Below are 17,676 nucleotides of genomic sequence, written 5' to 3'. Positions count from 1 at the left end.
ACTGGTTTGTTGAGCAGTGTGGCACAGACCAAACAGCTGGTACTCAAGTAAAACTTCTACCTTTGGATAAACAGCAACGATTTCCTTACCCCAGAGGAAAATGCATAAACAGGGCCCTGACCCCCGGGAAAGCACGGGGGACTCCCACAGGGCCACACGCCAGCAGCCTCGCACACATGCACACACGCACACACGCCTGGGCTCTGGGCTGCACACAGGCGTCCTGCCCACAACAAGGACCCTAGCAGGACTGGGCTGCTGTCCACAAGACGGCTCTCTGAGGGGGGAAGGCAGCACCATGTGACGGGCCACGTGTGAGGACCACGGAGCCGCCAGGACACTCAGACCCCTCACACAGAGCAGGAGGGCTCGCTTCAACCCCTTCTCACCGGGCCACAGCTTTAGAAATGGTAATGGCAGGGCTGCACCCCACTCCAGTGCTCACATAGGGACACGGGCCCCACCTGCTGCACTGTGGGCTCAGCAGCCCCTTGCAGGAGCCTGGTCTGTATTCAAATAGCGGTGCACACAGCCAAGCAGTCTGCAGTGCAGCCTCTGACACGCGGCCTCTGTCCCACTCTCCAGATCTCAGCCGCCACCTCGCCTCACCTGGGAGCTGGAACTGATGGCCCAGTCAGGTGTAGCCCTTACTTGGTCAAGTGTTGGTACAAAAACTAGATCTCACGGGGAGTGTGAACTCCCTCGACATGCTTTCCACACTGAAACTCCATCAGAGCTGAAGAAAATACTATTTTAAGAGTAAACCACTGTATTAACAAGTGACTTTAAAAAGCCCTTAATTTCATGTATAAAAGCAATGACTAAGGACTTACAAATAGAAAAATAAACAAAAAATAAAGAGAATACAATAGCTAAATTCTTTAGGAAAAAAACAGTGCCCTTTTTGAAGAGAAAGCATCTACCAAATGCACCGAACAACATGGGTGCAGGTCAGACTGTATCCTGACTCCGCAGTGGTGGTGAGAGCAGAGAGCTGGCTGCACACAGCTGCACATGTGCACTGACACGGCCGGAGTCTGACACAAAAGGAGCCACTCCACATCGAAAACAGGGACAGCTCATGGGACAACCGGGCACACTTCACACCAAGGACGGCCTCTGGCCCACTGCACAGCAAAACGTGCCGAGTCTCCCTGGTAACCAGAGAAACTGCCCCACAGCTGGTGGCAGCGAAAACTGGCTCAGTGACCCGGGTCACCATCTAGATTCCTGGATGAAAGCTGAACATAGTCGCCCTAAGGTTCGGCAATGCCACGTCACAGGGGCCCGCGTGCGCCCAGAGCCACGTCCAGGATGCGCACGGCAGCGGTGCGCACGGCCTCAGTCAGGAAACTGCCTGAGCACCTGTGACACCCTGGGCGTGCATGTGGGCCCTCGTGCAGGGACAACCAGCGGGATGGCCACACGCAGTGACGGGTGGAAGAGGAAACACGGGCCAGACAGCGAGCCGCCGTCGGGGAGGGAGAAGCGGCTCTGGGCTGGCAGGTGTCGGGCAGTCGTCCGGGAAGGAGAACAGGGTGGCGGCTGTCCCGGCCCCAGGTGCGTACTCGGGATGGTCACACAGGCTGCGGCCTTGGGGACAGCTCCCGGAGTGTCCTACACACTAAGGAGCAGGGGCTTTCCAGCACACACCAATGAAAAACATCTTTACACAACTTCAAACAACAGACTTTATGAGAAGCTTTAGGACCTGACACGCTGTTGTGCACATGGACACGGACACTTAGTGAGAGCTGGTCACACCTGCACAGACAGCTCACCAGTGTCAGAGGCTGAAGCTGCACCCCGGGGCTGTGCAGGTTCTGCATCTCAGTGGGCACGCCAAGCTTCCTACTTGTGCTCACAAGCAGTGGGCTGAAGGAGAATGCCCCGACTGCCAGTGCCCATGCCCGACGCAGGATGGCGATGTGCTCCTGACCCCTTCAGGGTGACGGGGGACAGTCAGGGGCAGCTGAGCACGGGGTGGGGCGAGGCTGCCCGGGACCGTGGACACGCACGTGCTCTGCTGAGGAGGCCCTGCTGTGCCGCTGGACAAGCTGTCAGACAGAGTGGCACACCCCATGGGGGAGGGCTCCCTCCCCACGACCATGCATGGTGTCCACGCCGCTGCAAGCCCAGGGCACGCTGTCAGCAGAGGGCTGTGGCCTCATCCCTGAGACTCAGGGGGTTTCCCAAAAGGGGACCGCACACAGGGTCCCAAGCCAGGGTCAGGTCAGGGCGTTTCTCGGGGCGCTGGGCACACTGGTCCTCAGACGTGTGAGCGCAGCCCTGTGACGGGCGGAGATCAGGGCTGGCCCGGGTCTCCCCAACTCCAGGTGCCCTCCCAGTAATGCCCGGGCTCAGGGCGCTCACAGCGCTCTCCGAGGAGAAGAACTTAGAAACACTTAGGGCCGCGTGCACAGGCACGCACACTCCGCGCCTGGCTCGCTTCCTGGCTTCAACATTTCCCAGTCTGTGCGGAGTCTGCCGACAGTGTGTAAAACGTAAGTCACACCCACAGTGTGCCGAACGCTCCTGTGGCCCCCAAAGAGGACAAGTCCCACTGTCAAGGCCGATGCTGAGTGTGACAGGACGCAGTACGTGGAGGGGCCCTGCAGTGACTGCACAGTGGCCGGGCGGCGGGGACGGGAGCGCGGGGACGGGGTGCCGGGCGCGTACTCACTCTCTTTGCCCTTCTCCTTGTGCTTGAGCTGCTGCAGCTTCTGCTCCCGGTGCTGCTTCTCCAGCTCCTGCTCCTGCCGGTGCCGCTCCAGCTTCCGCTGGTGCTCCAGCAGCTCCTGCTGGTGCTTCATGGCCAGCAGCTCCTGCTGGTGCTACAGGGAGAGGAGGAGACACAGGTCAGCCCCGGGACTGGACAGGGGACAGCACGACAGGCAGCGGAGGGCCCACGCGTCTGCCGCCCCCAGCCAGCATCTCCGAGAACTCCAGCGGCCTCTGCTGAGTGCACCTGCGCACCAGGCTGACAGCGGCCCAGACGTCTCCGACCCTTTAAACGTTGAAGGTGAAAATAAAAGTGACTGAATTCCTAGAAGAAAACACACAGGAAGACGTATGCCATCCTGCAAGTGGGGGATGCCTTTTAGAGGGTGGCACAGGAGAGGGTGACACAGGCCCTCCCCTAAGGTGTGACCAGCCCACTGCTGGGACGTGCCAGGAGACATGGGGCACACACACCTTCAGAGCCTTGGAGGACTGCACACAGCGGTCACCCAGGTGCCCAGGCTCGGCACACACCGCTTTCCCAAGCCGAGCACAAAATGCGCATGCGCACTGGGCACCACCGCGGTGAGAAAGGGCGAGCTCCAGCCCGGAGACGGCAGCACAGCAGTGAGCACGCCCAGCATGGGCGGGCGGGCATAGCAGTCGGCAGGCAGAGCTTCTATCACTGTGACGTTCAGGACAGGAAACACGTCATGACTGCTGACAAACACCAGAGCTGTCACCAGGGCTGAGGCCGAGGAGGCAGGTGGGCCGTCCCACGGGGGAGCTGCTGCAGGAGGCAGCCCTCACAGAGGTGCCCACAACGGCACAGCTTGGGGAGAGCGTGACACCCACACGGCCAGTTATGTGCAACTTACATCACGCTTTCACAGTTATCCAACTGATGATGTAAAAATTTCAACAAACTCCACAAAATTAAAATGCAAAAGATAAAAGAACTTCTCAATGTTCATGAAGCACAGGGAAACCACACATACAAACAGCGGCTGTAGATCAATAAGAACAGGACAAGTAGCCACTGAAAAGGGAGCAACAAAGAACCACATTCAGGGAAGTGGTTAGAAATACGTGGGAGGCCACCTCCAGCCTCACCAGGGACCCCACTTCAGTCTCAGTTACCGTCTGAGAGGCGGGCAGAATGGCCGCCACGCTGACCAGGCCGTGTGGTGAGAGCTCCACCAGCCACACCAGAGAGTGGGCCTCCTCAGACCCCCGCTGTCTCTCTCTCTCTCGTCCATCTCAGTCCCTCTGTCCACCCCCCCGCCAACGTCACCCAGGCACCTGGCTACACAGATGCCAATGAAAAAACAGTAACAAAAGACCCCGTGACTCTCATGGGTTTTTTTTTTTTTTTTTTTTTCCATTTTTCTGAAGCTGGAAACAGGGAGAGACAGTCAGACAGACTCCCGCATGCGCCCGACCGGGATCCACCCGGCACGCCCACCAGGGGCGACGCTCTGCCCACCAGGGGGCGATGCTCTGCCCATCCTGGGCGTCGCCATATTGCGACCAGAGCCACTCTAGCGCCTGAGGCAGAGGCCACAGAGCCATCCCCAGCGCCCGGGCCATCTTTGCTCCAATGGAGCCTTGGCTGCGGGAGGGGAAGAGAGAGACAGAGAGGAAAGCGCGGCGGAGGGGTGGAGAAGCAAATGGGCGCTTCTCCTGTGTGCCCTGGCCGGGAATCGAACCTGGGTCCTCCGCACGCTAGGCCGACGCTCTACCGCTGAGCCAACCGGCCAGGGCTAAATTTTTTAAATTTTTTTATTTATTCATTTTAGAGAGGAGAGAGAGAGAGACAGAGAGAGAAAGGAGAGAGAGACAGGGGGGAGGAGCTGGAAGCATCAACTCCCATATGTGCCTTGACCAGGCAAGCCCAGGGTTTCGAACTGGTGACCTCAGCATTTCCAGGTTGACACTTTATCCACTGCGCCACCACAGGTCAGGCTCTCATGGGGTTTAACGCTGAACTTACTTTCGAGCCAACGCTGAGCTCACAATCAAAGCTTAGCCCCTGGAGTTCAGCTCCTTTGACTCTGACCTTGGAACTGAACACACGAACGAATGTTCCAGTGGAAACAACGCCAAATGTTCATTTTAAACGTAAACCAAAATAAACCCCACTGTATAGGACAGACCCTGGGGACAGGTCCATGCGCAGTCCCAGCTGAGGACAGCGACCCTCTGGCCTCCAGCAGCTGGCACCTGAGCTGCTCAGAGCCTGCCCCGTCCTGACCACGATGACCGGTGGCCCACAGCGGCAGCCACAGTCAGGGTCCCTTACACGTGCTGACACGGCACACACCAGCAGGTGTGCTTACAGCGCTGCTCACGCCAGTCTTCCCGGGCCTGGCTCTGCAGAGTCACTGATGCTGAGGCCATGGCCACGTCACAGGCCATGTGCCCTGGAGCCCGAGGTGCCCCGCCCACTGGCAGCACGGCAGCAGGAGTGCAGGCACCCGGATTCCAGCACAAGGGAGTCCCCAGGACCACGTGGCTGGAGCCTGTGGATGTCTAGAGGGCACATACACACGAGGACCCCACGGGGCGTGGGCCCCAGGAATCAGCAGTGCGCCCCTTCTGAAAGGCAAGGGTGTCTTTCTGGTTTCAAAACTACTACGACTCATGGTCACAAGTGTGAAAATGAGAACGACATAGAAGATCACCCGCTGTCCACGTCACGGAACACAGGAGTCTGATGCCCAGTGATTCCTGCAGCCCCGTCACACGACTAAACCCTGGCTCAAATAAAAGCAACCCACTAGCCAGCCAGCCGACTAGGAGCACCGTCCACTCCCGTGTGGTAACCAGCCCCAACAGAACTAGTCTTAGGTTGGACTATTAACCATGAATGGTCCAACATGTTTTGTGCCAGCCGGCCCTGAGACCGTGCTAGTCACTGGAAGTGACGTGCCACAGAAGAGTCTGGGGGCCCGTGTCAGGTGTGTGGTGGACATGACGGGCCCAGCACCCAGCTCCCGGCCCGCCCCCAGGACAAGGCTGCCCAGAGCAAGCCGCACCCTGCTCAGCAGGCCCTGACCACAGGCGGTGGGGACCACCACGCTCTTTGTTTCTCCTGCCCGAGGGGCAAGGCTGGCGAGACACCAAACCTAAACACACGAGAGCCAGGGCCCAGGCCGCACATCCGGATGGGCTGGAGTCCAGGGGCTGTCACCGGCAGGGCCCATGTGGCCACGGCAATCTGAGCGAGAGGCAGGAACAGGTCCCGTCTTCCATTCCCAGCAACGCACACAGACGTTTCCCATGGGGGAGGGAGAGCAAGGGGGGAGGGCGTGCGCGAGGGGGCCGGCCTGCACACTGTCCTCTTCTGTGCCCTGCCCAGGAGGGGCTTGTGGCCCAAGACCTGTCACGCCCCACCCGGCCACCGCACCAGCAGACAGAGGCTAAGAGCTGTCCCTGCCGCCTCCTCCGGGGTGACTCTTGGGAAGGTGAAACTGGACGTAAACAGACTGAAGAGAGCACGGGACCTCCACAGCCTGGTGTGGTCAGTGCAGAAGAGAGGGACACGGCTGGGCTGTGACTCCTGGAGCCGCCTGGGGCTGTGTGTGCCGAGCACAGCCACCGGTGGGCTGCCTCGTCCCCACTAGGGCCACTCAGGGGCCACTCAGGAGCTGCTCCTACGCTGAGCCCTCACCTGTCAGAACACAGCTGGGATGGACAGAGGGCACTGCTGAGGGTGGGGCTGGCTGCTCACCTCCAGGAGCGTGCACCATCTGGCCATGGTTTCTACGGGCCATTTGGGACCAAAACATTGTTCCCGACGGGGTCCTCAAAAGCTGAGGTCTTCCCATGCTCGTCTCGCTGGACGTGCTGGCCCAACCCACAGGACACCGTCTCGGCATGCTCAGCAGCACTCTTCCCTCTTCCCCACGGGGTCACCACAGGGCTACACCCCAGGCCTGTCACATCCCCGCCCCAAACAAGACAAAAAGGGTGGGGTTCTGTCAGCCTTCAGAGTGACAGGCTACGCAAGGAAGGTCTGCAGCAGGGACACCGAGCCCGGCAGGGCCCTCCTGGGCTGGGGCACAGACTGCGGTGAGGAGGGCAGCAGAGGAAGGAGGGGGTCTGGAGAGGAGGGGACATGGGGGACAGCCAGGTGCAAGCCCGGCCCACTTGAGGCTCCCGGCTTCGGTACCTGTCCCCCGGCATAACCCTGCCTTCTCCCTCAGGGCTGGGCTCCCGCAGCTACACCCCACGAAGACCAGCAGCTTCTTGGAAACCTGGCTCCTTCCGTCCCACCACCTGGCACACTGGCGCGGGGCCCTGGCCGTGTGTGGCTGGGCTGAGCCGTTGTCTTCTGCAGACCTCAGCTTCCCGGGCACAACAGGTGTGAGGGAGCCCCGAGAAAAGACAGCAGCCAGTGTGGAGGCTCAAGGGGGGACCGCGCACCTCGCAGGAGCCGTCCCTCTGGGAACACAGAGTGCTCCTGCCCCGCAAACCCCGGGCGCCGTGGCTGGGAGGCACAGTGAGTGCCGAGTAGCACACCTGACGCAGCAGGACTCTCCCGGGCACAGCCCAGGAAGAGCCGCGCGCAGCACCGCAGAGTGACCGTCAGTGCCCCTCAGGGTGGGCGGGCTGAGCAAGGCCATCCACCTGCCCCTAAACGAGTAACTAGAAACCAGGTGCGGGGTGGACGAGCAGAACCTCCACAGCGCACTGGTCAGGCACTGCCCGACTCGAGGGTGACGCAGGACCCTGGCGTGCGCAGCCACGAGCTTCCCCGGGACCAGGCCCAGAGGGACCCCGTGTACCGCCCTGGCTCGCTGATGTTGCCTCAGGTGACCTGGGAGCCAGGGCTCAGGAAACAGCTGGTCTTCAGCCACCTGGTGCAGGCGATCAAGACAGTAACCGTCCCAGCCAGCCTCCCAGAGCCATAAAACCAGGTTTCTTTTCCAGTTTCTTCCTGTCCCTGCAAGGAAGTCACACCCTCAACTAAACAGCTCCTAACGTCCTGTCTTGTCCCAGGAACAGCACAAATCACCCTCATAGACGGGTAGCAGAAGTCCCTCCTTACTCAGCAAAAAGCATGTCAAGTTCAAACAAGGCAGGAACGACGGAGATCGGGCGTCCCCGGGGAGACTTGCAGGAAGGAAGGGGCCACAGCCCCTCAGGCACTGTGCCCAGCCCGAGTGTATGTACCACTAAACCACACTGAGCACAGCTATTCCGTACAAGTATCCTACGATGCTACTCACACGAGGCCCACAGAGCAGTCCATGTACAGAGACAATGTGGAATGCTGGACTCAGGCCTGGGGGGTGGGCACTATTTGGTGGGTACAGGTCTCCGTGTGAGAGATGAAGAAATGCTGGTGATGGCTGCAGGACACTGTGGACGCACTGAGGACACAACGCAGGCTTAGACGGCCGGCTGGAGAGTGTGCTGTGTGTGTTCACCACACTGAAGGGTCTGGGGCGTCGTGAAAACGACCAGCCACTCCACCCCAAGGAACTGAAAACAGCTGCTCCAACAAAACTCGTGTGAGTGTCCACAGCACTTTCACAACTGCCAGTAGGTGGGGACAACCCGGCCGTCTGCCCACAGGTGAGTGGACAGACACACTGAGGCACATTCACACAATGGATACCGCTCAGACGTAAGGAGAAACAACACTACAACGTGAGGGAACCCTGGACACGTGCTGGTGACTGGAGCCCGGCCCAGAAGCCCCACGCTGCGTGACCACACCTACATCAAGTGTCCAGAGTGGGCACATTCACAGAGGGAGGGCAGAGGGGTGCTGCCAGGGGTTGGGGAGGGGCATGGGCAGAGAAAATGCTTCACGGGCACAGGACTTCTTTGTGGGGTGCTGAAAATGTTTTATAACTAAGCCGTGGAGAGATGGACATCGTAAATAAACTAAGTGTTACTGAACTGTACACTTTAAGATAGACGATGACTTTCATGTCATCTACCTTCCCGACACAGCGAGGAAGGGAACACTAGCGGCGTGCTGTAAGGAAGTGACGAGAGCAGAGCCGCTTCTCGTGGGAACCCCAAGTGTCTGCGGACTGTCGGGACAGTGACTCTGCCACCTGTGCTGCTCCCAGGGGCCGCCCAGCACCAGGTGCTGGGCAAGGGAACAGAGACCGAGAAGGGCTGAGTGACCCGGGGCAGAGCCCAGGTTCCCACGCCTGCATTGCCCTGCCTCACGGGCACTGGACACAGCAACCTCCGTTGGCACAGGAAACGGGAAAACTCTTATCAGGAAAATGACCAGCGTCCTGAAAAGCACGAGAAAATATAAAATAGCTCAAAAGACGATTACGCTCAACACAGACCTAAGACCCCCCGGTGAACCAGCTCGGCTCGGAGAGGCGGGCCCATCTGCACACAGGATCCAGGAAAGCCCTTGGGCCCAGGGACTAGCCCACAGGAGCAGTGCAGGACACTTCTGGGGCGGCCCTACGAGCCCTGTGTGTGTGGGGGGAGACAGGTGCCAGCTTTCCCAGAGCCCCAGCAGGGTCAGGGACGGGCCTCCAGGAGGCACCGCGGCCCTCAGGCCCCAGGGTGGTAAGTCATCCACACCAGGGTCATGGGAGGAGTGGGTCCCACCCGTGGGCAGTCAAGGGGGTGATCACAAGTAACTTTCCAAGCCCTCGATATGTTCAGGAAGGTCTAGTCAATGTAGCTATTGAAGAAAGGACACAGTTAGTTACCTGCAGAAGGTATGCCTGCTGAACACAAAATAACCAACCGCAAGTTTATTAAAATGAACCGAGTAATTCTCTAAGTTTGTAGAAAAATTTATAAAATGCCCAGGAACGATTTAAACTTAAAATCCATAAGCATTATGTGAAATATAAAATAAAGCTTTCCGTAAGGATAGAAGCCTCAAATCATCAGACTGTAACACCACGTTCCTAGGTTAGAAATTTAACATTAGGAAGTTATTAGCAGACCTTGTATTAATTTATAAACTTTCTGCAACCTCCATAAATCTCCAGAACAACTCGGAGGACTTGACGGGGATGATTCTGAGGTTCAGCTGGAAGAGTGAACGGGCAGACAGGCCCCGGTGGAAGTGAGAGACGGAAGCAACATGTGGGGAAGGGAGGAGGATCACAGCGCAGGCGTCCTGCTGGAGCTGGTGTGTGAGCACCGGGGGCCTAGACAGACACGCACTGACACGGGGGCTCATGCGCAGGAGGACTGAGACAGACACGCACTGACACGGGGCTCATGCGCAGGAGGACTGAGACAGACACGCACTGACACGGGGGCTCATGCGCAGGAGGACTGAGACAGACACGCACTGACACGGAGGCTCACGGCACCGGGGGCCTAGACAGACACGCACTGACACGGGGGCTCATGCGCAGGAGGACTGAGACAGACACGCGCTGACACGGGGGCTCACGGCACCGGGGGCCTAGACAGACACGCACTGACACGGGGGCTCACGCGCAGGAGGGCTGAGACAGACACGCACTGACACGGGGGCTCACGCGCAGGAGGACTGAGACAGACACGCACTGACACGGAGGCTCACGGCACCGGGGGCCTAGACAGACACGCACTGACACGGGGGCTCACGCGCAGGAGGACTGAGACAGACACGCACTGACACGGAGGCTCACGGCACCGGGGGTCTAGACAGACACGCACTGACACGGGGGCTCACGCGCAGGAGGACTCAGACAGACACGCACTGACACGGGGGCTCACGGCACAGGAGGGCTGAGACAGACACGCACTGACACGGGGGCTCACGCGCAGGAGGACTGAGACAGACACGCACTGACACGGAGGCTCACGGCACAGGAGGGCTGAGACAGACACGCACTGACACGGAGGCTCACGGCACCGGGGGCCTAGACAGACACGCACTGACACGGAAGCTCACGCGCAGGAGGACTGAGACAGACACGCACTGACACGGAAGCTCACGGCACCGGGGGCCTAGACAGACACGCGGGGGCTCACGGTACAGGAGGGCTGAGACAGACACGCACTGACACGGGGGCTCACGCGCAGGAGGACTCAGACAGACACGCACTGACATGGAGGCTCACGGCACCGGGGACCTAGACAGACACGCACTGACACGGAAGCTCACGCGCAGGAGGACTCAGACAGACACGCACTGACACGGGGGCTCACGGCACCGGGGGCCTAGACAGACACGCACTGACACGGGGGCTCACGGCATAGGAGGGCTGAGACAGACACGCACTGACACGGGGGCTCACGGCGCAGGAGGACTGAGACAGACACGCACTGACACGGGGGCTCACGGCACAGGAGCGCTGAGACAGACACGCACTGACACGGAGGCTCACGGCACAGGAGGGCTGAGACAGACACGCACTGACACGGGGGCTCACGGCACAGGAGCGCTGAGACAGACACGCACTGACACGGGGGCTCACGGCACAGGAGGGCTGAGACAGACACGCACTGACACGGAGGCTCAGGAGCAGGAGGGCTGAGACAGACACGCACTCACACGGAGGCTCACACGCAGGAGGGCTGAGATAGACACGCACTGACACGGGGGCTCACGGCGCAGGAGGGCTGAGACAGACACGCACTGACACGGGGGCTCACGGCACAGGAGCGCTGAGACAGACACGCACTGACACGGGGGCTCACGGCACAGGAGCGCTGAGACAGACACGCACTGACACGGAGGCTCAGGCGCAGGAGGGCTGAGACAGACACGCACTCACACGGAGGCTCACACGCAGGAGGGCTGAGATAGACACGCACTGACACGGAGGCTCACGGCACAGGAGGGCTGAGACAGACACGCACTCACACGGAGGCTCACACGCAGGAGGGCTGAGACAGACACGCACTGACACGGAGGCTCACGGCACAGGAGGGCTGAGACAGACACGCACTGACACGGGGGCTCACGGCACAGGAGCGCTGAGACAGACACGCACTGACACGGGGGCTCACGGCACAGGAGGGCTGAGACAGACACGCACTGACACGGAGGCTCACGGCACAGGAGAGCTGAGATAGACACGCACTGACACGGAGGCTCACGGCACAGGAGAGCTGAGATAGACACGCACTGACACGGAGGCTCACGGCACAGGAGGGCTGAGACAGACACGCACTCACACGGAGGCTCACACGCAGGAGGGCTGAGATAGACACGCACTGACACGGAGGCTCACGGCACAGGAGGGCTGAGACAGACACGCACTCACACGGAGGCTCACACGCAGGAGGACTGAGATAGACACGCACTGACACGGAGGCTCACGGCACAGGAGGGCTGAGACAGACACGCACTGACACGGGGGCTCACGGCACCGGGGGCCTAGACAGACACGCACTGACACGGGGGCTCACGGCACAGGAGGGCTGAGATAGACACGCACTCACACGGAGGCCTAAGTGCCCTTCTAACTGCTCAGGAGAAACAGTCACCTGTGAATGAGGAAGGACAAGTAGATACTCTCAATTACGGGCAAAATTAACAGGCTATACTGAGATAATGCCCTTAATTTATAAAGGGCACCCCTACACCAGTAAGAAAAAGACCAGTCCTATAACAAAGTAACAGTCAAGAAAATGCTAATCAGTAGAAAAGTGTGGAAAGTAAATAACAGGGATGAGTGCCCATAATGAAGGAAATAGACACCATGACAGAACAGAGACAGGCGGAACAAGCCAGCAAGGCCGCGGCCCGTGGGGTGGAGCGGTCACTGCAGGGCGGCGGCAGGCTCTGTGGGCGGAAGGGCAGGCTGGGGCACAACAGCTCGCGGGCCTCCTGCAGGACGACTCAGCAAGTCGCCTGTCGTGCCTACTACTGCTTTGCTGTTTTGTTTACAGAGTAAGCGAGGGGTGTGTGAGGGACGTACACACGCACTCAGGGCTCGTGCAGGTTCTGGAGAGAAACACGAGCCACAGAAGCTGCAGAAAAGTCCCTGTGTGGGGTTGGCAATGCCATTTCCACTCTGTCTAGACACAGGCACACAATTCATGCACAAGGAAGCTATAAGCACGGCAAACTGAAGGTAATCTTTATGTTCAATGATTCAATTATTAGTGGTTGTTGTAATTACAGTTCCCTGCAAGACTACAAGAAAACCATTACAATCGTATTTCTGGCCCTGGCCAGTTAGCTCAGTGTGTTAGAGCGTCGCCCTGAATGTCAAGGTTGTGGGTTCGGTTCCTGGTCAGGGCGCACACAAGAATTAGCTGGTGAAGGCAATAAAGAGGCAGAACAGCAAATTAACATCTCTCTCCCTCTCCCTCCCACTCGCTCTGAACTCAGGAAAGATACAAAGCATATTCTTGAAGTATGTGTAATGGCTTAGGGAAATGCTAGCCACACAGTAAATAAAAACACATCAGAGTATGACTGCAGTTCTGTAACACAGAGACACACACAATTGACATACCGTCACAGGACAACCTTCCCAGCTCATGGCACCGCAGTGATGTTTCCTTCTTTGGAAGTTCTAATTATTCAAATAAACATTAACAGCTTTTGCAGTCAGAAGAGATTTGTGTGTGTGTGTGCGCGCGCATGCGAAGAGAGAGAGGAGAGAGAGGGAAAGAGGCAGAGAGGAAGGAGAGAGATGAGAAGCATCATCTTGTAGTTGCAGCACTTTAGTTGTTCACTGACTGCTTTCTTATATGTGCTGCCTTGACCTGAAGGCTCCAGTCGAGTCGGTGACCCCTTGCTCAAGCCAGTGACCTTGGGCTTCAAGCCAGCGACCTTGGGCTTCAAGCCAGCAACCTTTGGGCTCTAGCCAGCAACCTTGGAATTATGTCAACGATCCCATAACTCAAGCCAGTGACCCTGAACTGAGGCTGGTGAGCCTGCGCTCAAGCCAGTGACCTCAGGGCTTCAAACTTGGGTCCCAGAAAAACGCTCTATGCACTATGCCAGCATTGGTCAGGCAGAGATTACAATAAAAACTTCCTGGTGAATGTGGCACGGCCTGGGATGCTAATGCAGGCACACGGCTGGCTGTGCCCACACACAGCGCTGGAGAGGCCAGGGGTCCTGGGCCCCTCTGCTCCACGGGTGCTCGGGCCAAGTCTGCCTCGCGGGCTGCAGTGGATCCACCACTGGGGAGGCACGGGAGGAAGGCCTGTGGGGCTGGCTTTGTAAGAGAACAGCTAGAGAGGAGGCAGATGCCTGGACAAACACGGCCGACTGGCCACAGGTGTGACCGCTGCTCTCCAGAACCACCAGCAGGGTCAGAAAGAGGACTCTTTAAGAGATACAAGTCCACAGGACAGACTGTAGGATGGGCTGGGCTACGGGCACATCTTTAGGATTTCACAAGCTGCGGGCCAGTGAGTGGAAGAGCCCCAGCAGAGAGGCCGTGTCCCGCGCCCACTGCCAGGGGACCAGGACGGCAGCACCCCGGCTGCATCCAGACGTCAGTCCCACCCGCAGCCAGCTAAACATGCTCACCTGGGCATCTGACACACTCCGACACAAAAACACGGTATGTGCAAACACGGAGATGTGTACCCACAGAGACATCACTGCTTGGGGGCAGAGGGACCAGGCCAGCACCCTGAGCCCAGAGCTGGAGGGTGGCCCAGGCGACAACCTGGCTTGTCCTGGGGCATCCAATGTCCTCCTCCTCTCTTTACAGGGTGTCCAGCTCCTGCCTACCAGTGCTGTCCTGGTCCCCCGTCCCCTCTGAACTAGAGTGGGGACCCCTCCTGGGTGCACTTCTGGCCGTTTGCTGTATGAACCCCATCCCCATTCCCTTGGGGACATTCCCACAGGAATTTGGACTTTGGCTACGAGACTTGCTTTGGCTGGCAGGGCAACAACATCCTACACTGAAAACACACTTGCTCTCCTGGTGAGTTAGCCTGGAACTCTGAAACCAGTAAGTAATCCCCTAACCTGAGCCTGCCAGCCACCAGCCCAGAGGAAGGCCATTCCAGGTCACCCAGTTGCCACCAGCCCCAGAGAAAGCCCAAACCCGAAGAACAGCTCAAACAAAACAGCCACCGTGATAAGTGCTATGTTTGGGGTCATTTGTTATGCATCAGAGGTAACTGAGATGCCCCTGTAACCCAAGCCTGGCAGTCCTGTAAGCACTGGTCCCACCGCCCGAGCCTGGCAGTCCTGTAAGCACTGGTCCCACCGCCCGAGCCTGGCAGTCCTGTAAGCACTGGTCCCACCGCCCGAGCCTGGCAGTCCTGTAAGCACTGGTCCCACTGCCCGAGCCAGGCAGTCCTGTAAGCACTGGTCCCACCGCCCGAGCCTGGCAGTCCTGTAAGCACTGGTCCCACCGCCCGAGCCTGGCAGTCCTGTAAGCACTGGTCCCACTGCCCGAGCCAGGCAGTCCTGTAAGCACTGGTCACACCGCCCGAGCGGACAAGAACCCGTGCGTCTCCGGGGCTGGAGCCGTTTTCCCCTCTGCGTGGAACACACACATAAGTTACTGATCCCAACCTGAAGATGTAACAAGTTCCAATCTCGGATACTGGAGTCACAGGCACATGATCGGGTCACTGTACTCAGACGAGGCCTCCACGCTGACAGTCGTGACTGCACCAGCAGGGTCCCCACTGTGAGGAGAGCCCTGCGGCCCTGCAGACTCTGTGTGCGGCTGCGGTGCACCGAGAAAGAGGGACGCAGCCCGGGGCTCCCCAGGGAAACCGCAGCGCTGCACCAGGAGGCCGCGCGGCCCCATGCGCTGCGTGCGAGCGACGTGCACAGATGCTGACACAGGAAAGGGACCCTGGGAAGGGCTTCACGCGGGAGGGGCTCTTAAGTATACGCGGCCCCCCCCCCCCCGAGAAGTGGCCACGTGTGCATGTGAATGTGGGGTGGGATGGGTGAGACAGGCCTTCCTTCCGGGGCGCAATCACTGCCCGGGGTCCTGACTGCAGGAAGAAAGCCGGCCTTCTAAGAGGGACGCACGCTGGACTCCGGACAAGACTGGCCGGGGCCTCGGGAGGGAGGAGGGGCAGCTTCCTTTAGTTAACCCCACACCACTTCTTGATTTGAAACACTGGAAACATGAATAAAATAAAAAGAATTAAAAATACAGCCCCAAAGCAGCAAATCTGGTTAACAGCCTTCCCCACCTGAGCCCCCCAGTGGACGGAGTGAGCAGCGTCTGGGCACAGAACCCCCGCCCCAGACTCTCCCCCCAGTGGACGGAGTGAGCAGCGTCTGGGCACAGAACCCCCGCCCCAGACTCTCCCCCCAGTGGACGGAGTGAGCAGCGTCTGGGCACAGAACCCCCGCCCCAGACTCTCCCCCCAGTGGACGGAGTGAGCAGCGTCTGGGCACAGAACCCCCGCCCCAGACTCTCCCCCCAGTGGACGGAGTGAGCAGCGTCTGGGCACAGAACCCCCGCCCCAGACTCTCAGCCCCCACACCCTGGCCCAGCGGCAGTGCTGAGCTCACCCTGGGAGCAGAGGAGGAAGGTGCCGCTTGAACCAGCCTGACCAGCAAAGAAACAGTCAAGGTCATGCGCCCTGCTGAGCACAGAAACCGGATTAGAGATCTCTGTATCCCAAGTTAACAATTTAAGTTACATTTGAAAAATAATTCCCTTATTTACAAATTCCTGTTCACATTCACTGATGATTTAATGACACTGATTAGATTTTGTGCTCAAGAAATCTGTCTGGCAACCACGACTGCCAAATGTCACCAACAGCAGAGTCGCTTAAGACGAGTTTCAATCAGCAAAACCAGAGCACCTGCTGTAATGACACAGCGATGACGGCTAAATGGCTTTCGTGGTCTCCATGTCAAGTGCAAACACAAGTTATTAAAACGCAGGGAACAGGTGGCCGAGCTGCTTCCTGAGCTGTGAGAACCAGGCCTGCGTTCTCCTGCTGACCAGGCATGGGGGGGACACCCGACAGCCAGGTCAGCCGCCCCTGCCGTCTGTCTGCACAGCGGGGCCCACACTCCTGAGGGCCGGCCTGGACAGAAGCAGGTTCAGGACGCGCTGGGGTGGAGGCAGAGGACTCGGGTGCTGTGAGGGCAGTGCCACCCCGAGGGCCGGCCTGGACAGAAGCAGGTTCAGGACGCGCTGGGGTGGAGGCGGAGGACTCGGGTGCTGTGAGGGCAGTGCCACCCCGAGGGCCGGCCTGGACAGAAGCAGGTTCAGGACCCGCTGGGGTGGAGGCGGAGGACTCGGGTGCTGTGAGGGCAGTGCCACCCTGAGGGCCGGCCTGGACAGAAGCAGGTTCAGGACCCGCTGGGGTGGAGGCGGAGGACTCGGGTGCTGTGAGGGCAGTGCCACCCCGAGGGCCGGCCTGGACAGAAGCAGGTTCAGGACGCGCTGGGGTGGAGGCGGAGGACTCGGGTGCTGTGAGGGCAGTGCCACCCCGAGGGCCAGCATGGACAGAAGCAGGTTCAGGACCCGCTGAGGTGGAGGCAGAGGACTCGGGTGCTGTGAGGGCAGTGCCACCCCGAGGGCCGGCCTGGACAGAAGCAGGTTCAGGACCCGCTGGGGTGGAGGCAGAGGACTCGGGTGCTGTGAGGGCAGTGCCACCCCGAAGGCCGGCATGGACAGAAGAAGCAGGTTCAGGACCCGCTGGGGTGGAGGCGGAGGACTCGGGTGCTGTGAGGGCAGTGCCACCCCGAGGGCCGGCATGGACAGAAGAAGCAGGTTCAGGACCCGCTGGGGTGGAGGCGGAGGACTCGGGTACTGTGAGGGCAGTGCCACCCCGAAGGCCGGCATGGACAGAAGAAGCAGGTTCAGGACCCGCTGGGGTGGAGGCGGAGGACTCGGGTGTGGGCAGCCCCCTGCTGTGAGGGCAGTGCCACCCCAAAGGCCGGCATGGACAGAAGAAGCAGGTTCAGGACCCGCTGGGGTGGAGGCGGAGGACTCGGGTGTGGGCAGCCCCCTGCTGTGAGGGCAGTGCCACCCCGAGGGGTCTTCACGTTTCCTGCTGCCCTGATGACCTCACAAACATGGAGTTTGCCGATTTCTCAACATCTCCATTTTC

General features: G+C 59.5%; 1 protein-coding gene across 10 annotated transcripts in view; it reads right to left on the bottom strand.

The window, feature by feature from the left end:
• The window catches only part of HDAC4 (histone deacetylase 4), a 276,699-nt gene that overhangs the window by 79,559 nt on the left and 179,464 nt on the right, over positions 1-17,676 (bottom strand). For all 10 annotated transcript variants that reach the window (XM_066233668.1, XM_066233661.1, XM_066233665.1 and 7 more), the window contains one exon: positions 2,684-2,834. In XM_066233668.1, coding sequence (XP_066089765.1) covers positions 2,684-2,834 — 151 coding nt within the window. The remainder of the gene's footprint in view (positions 1-2,683; positions 2,835-17,676) is intronic.

Source organism: Saccopteryx bilineata, chromosome 5 (genome assembly GCF_036850765.1).
Source record: "Saccopteryx bilineata isolate mSacBil1 chromosome 5, mSacBil1_pri_phased_curated, whole genome shotgun sequence".
NCBI lineage: Eukaryota > Metazoa > Chordata > Mammalia > Chiroptera > Emballonuridae > Saccopteryx > Saccopteryx bilineata.
The sequence above is the reverse complement of the archived record's forward strand: the minus strand, read 5'-3'. Positions and strand labels throughout refer to the sequence as shown.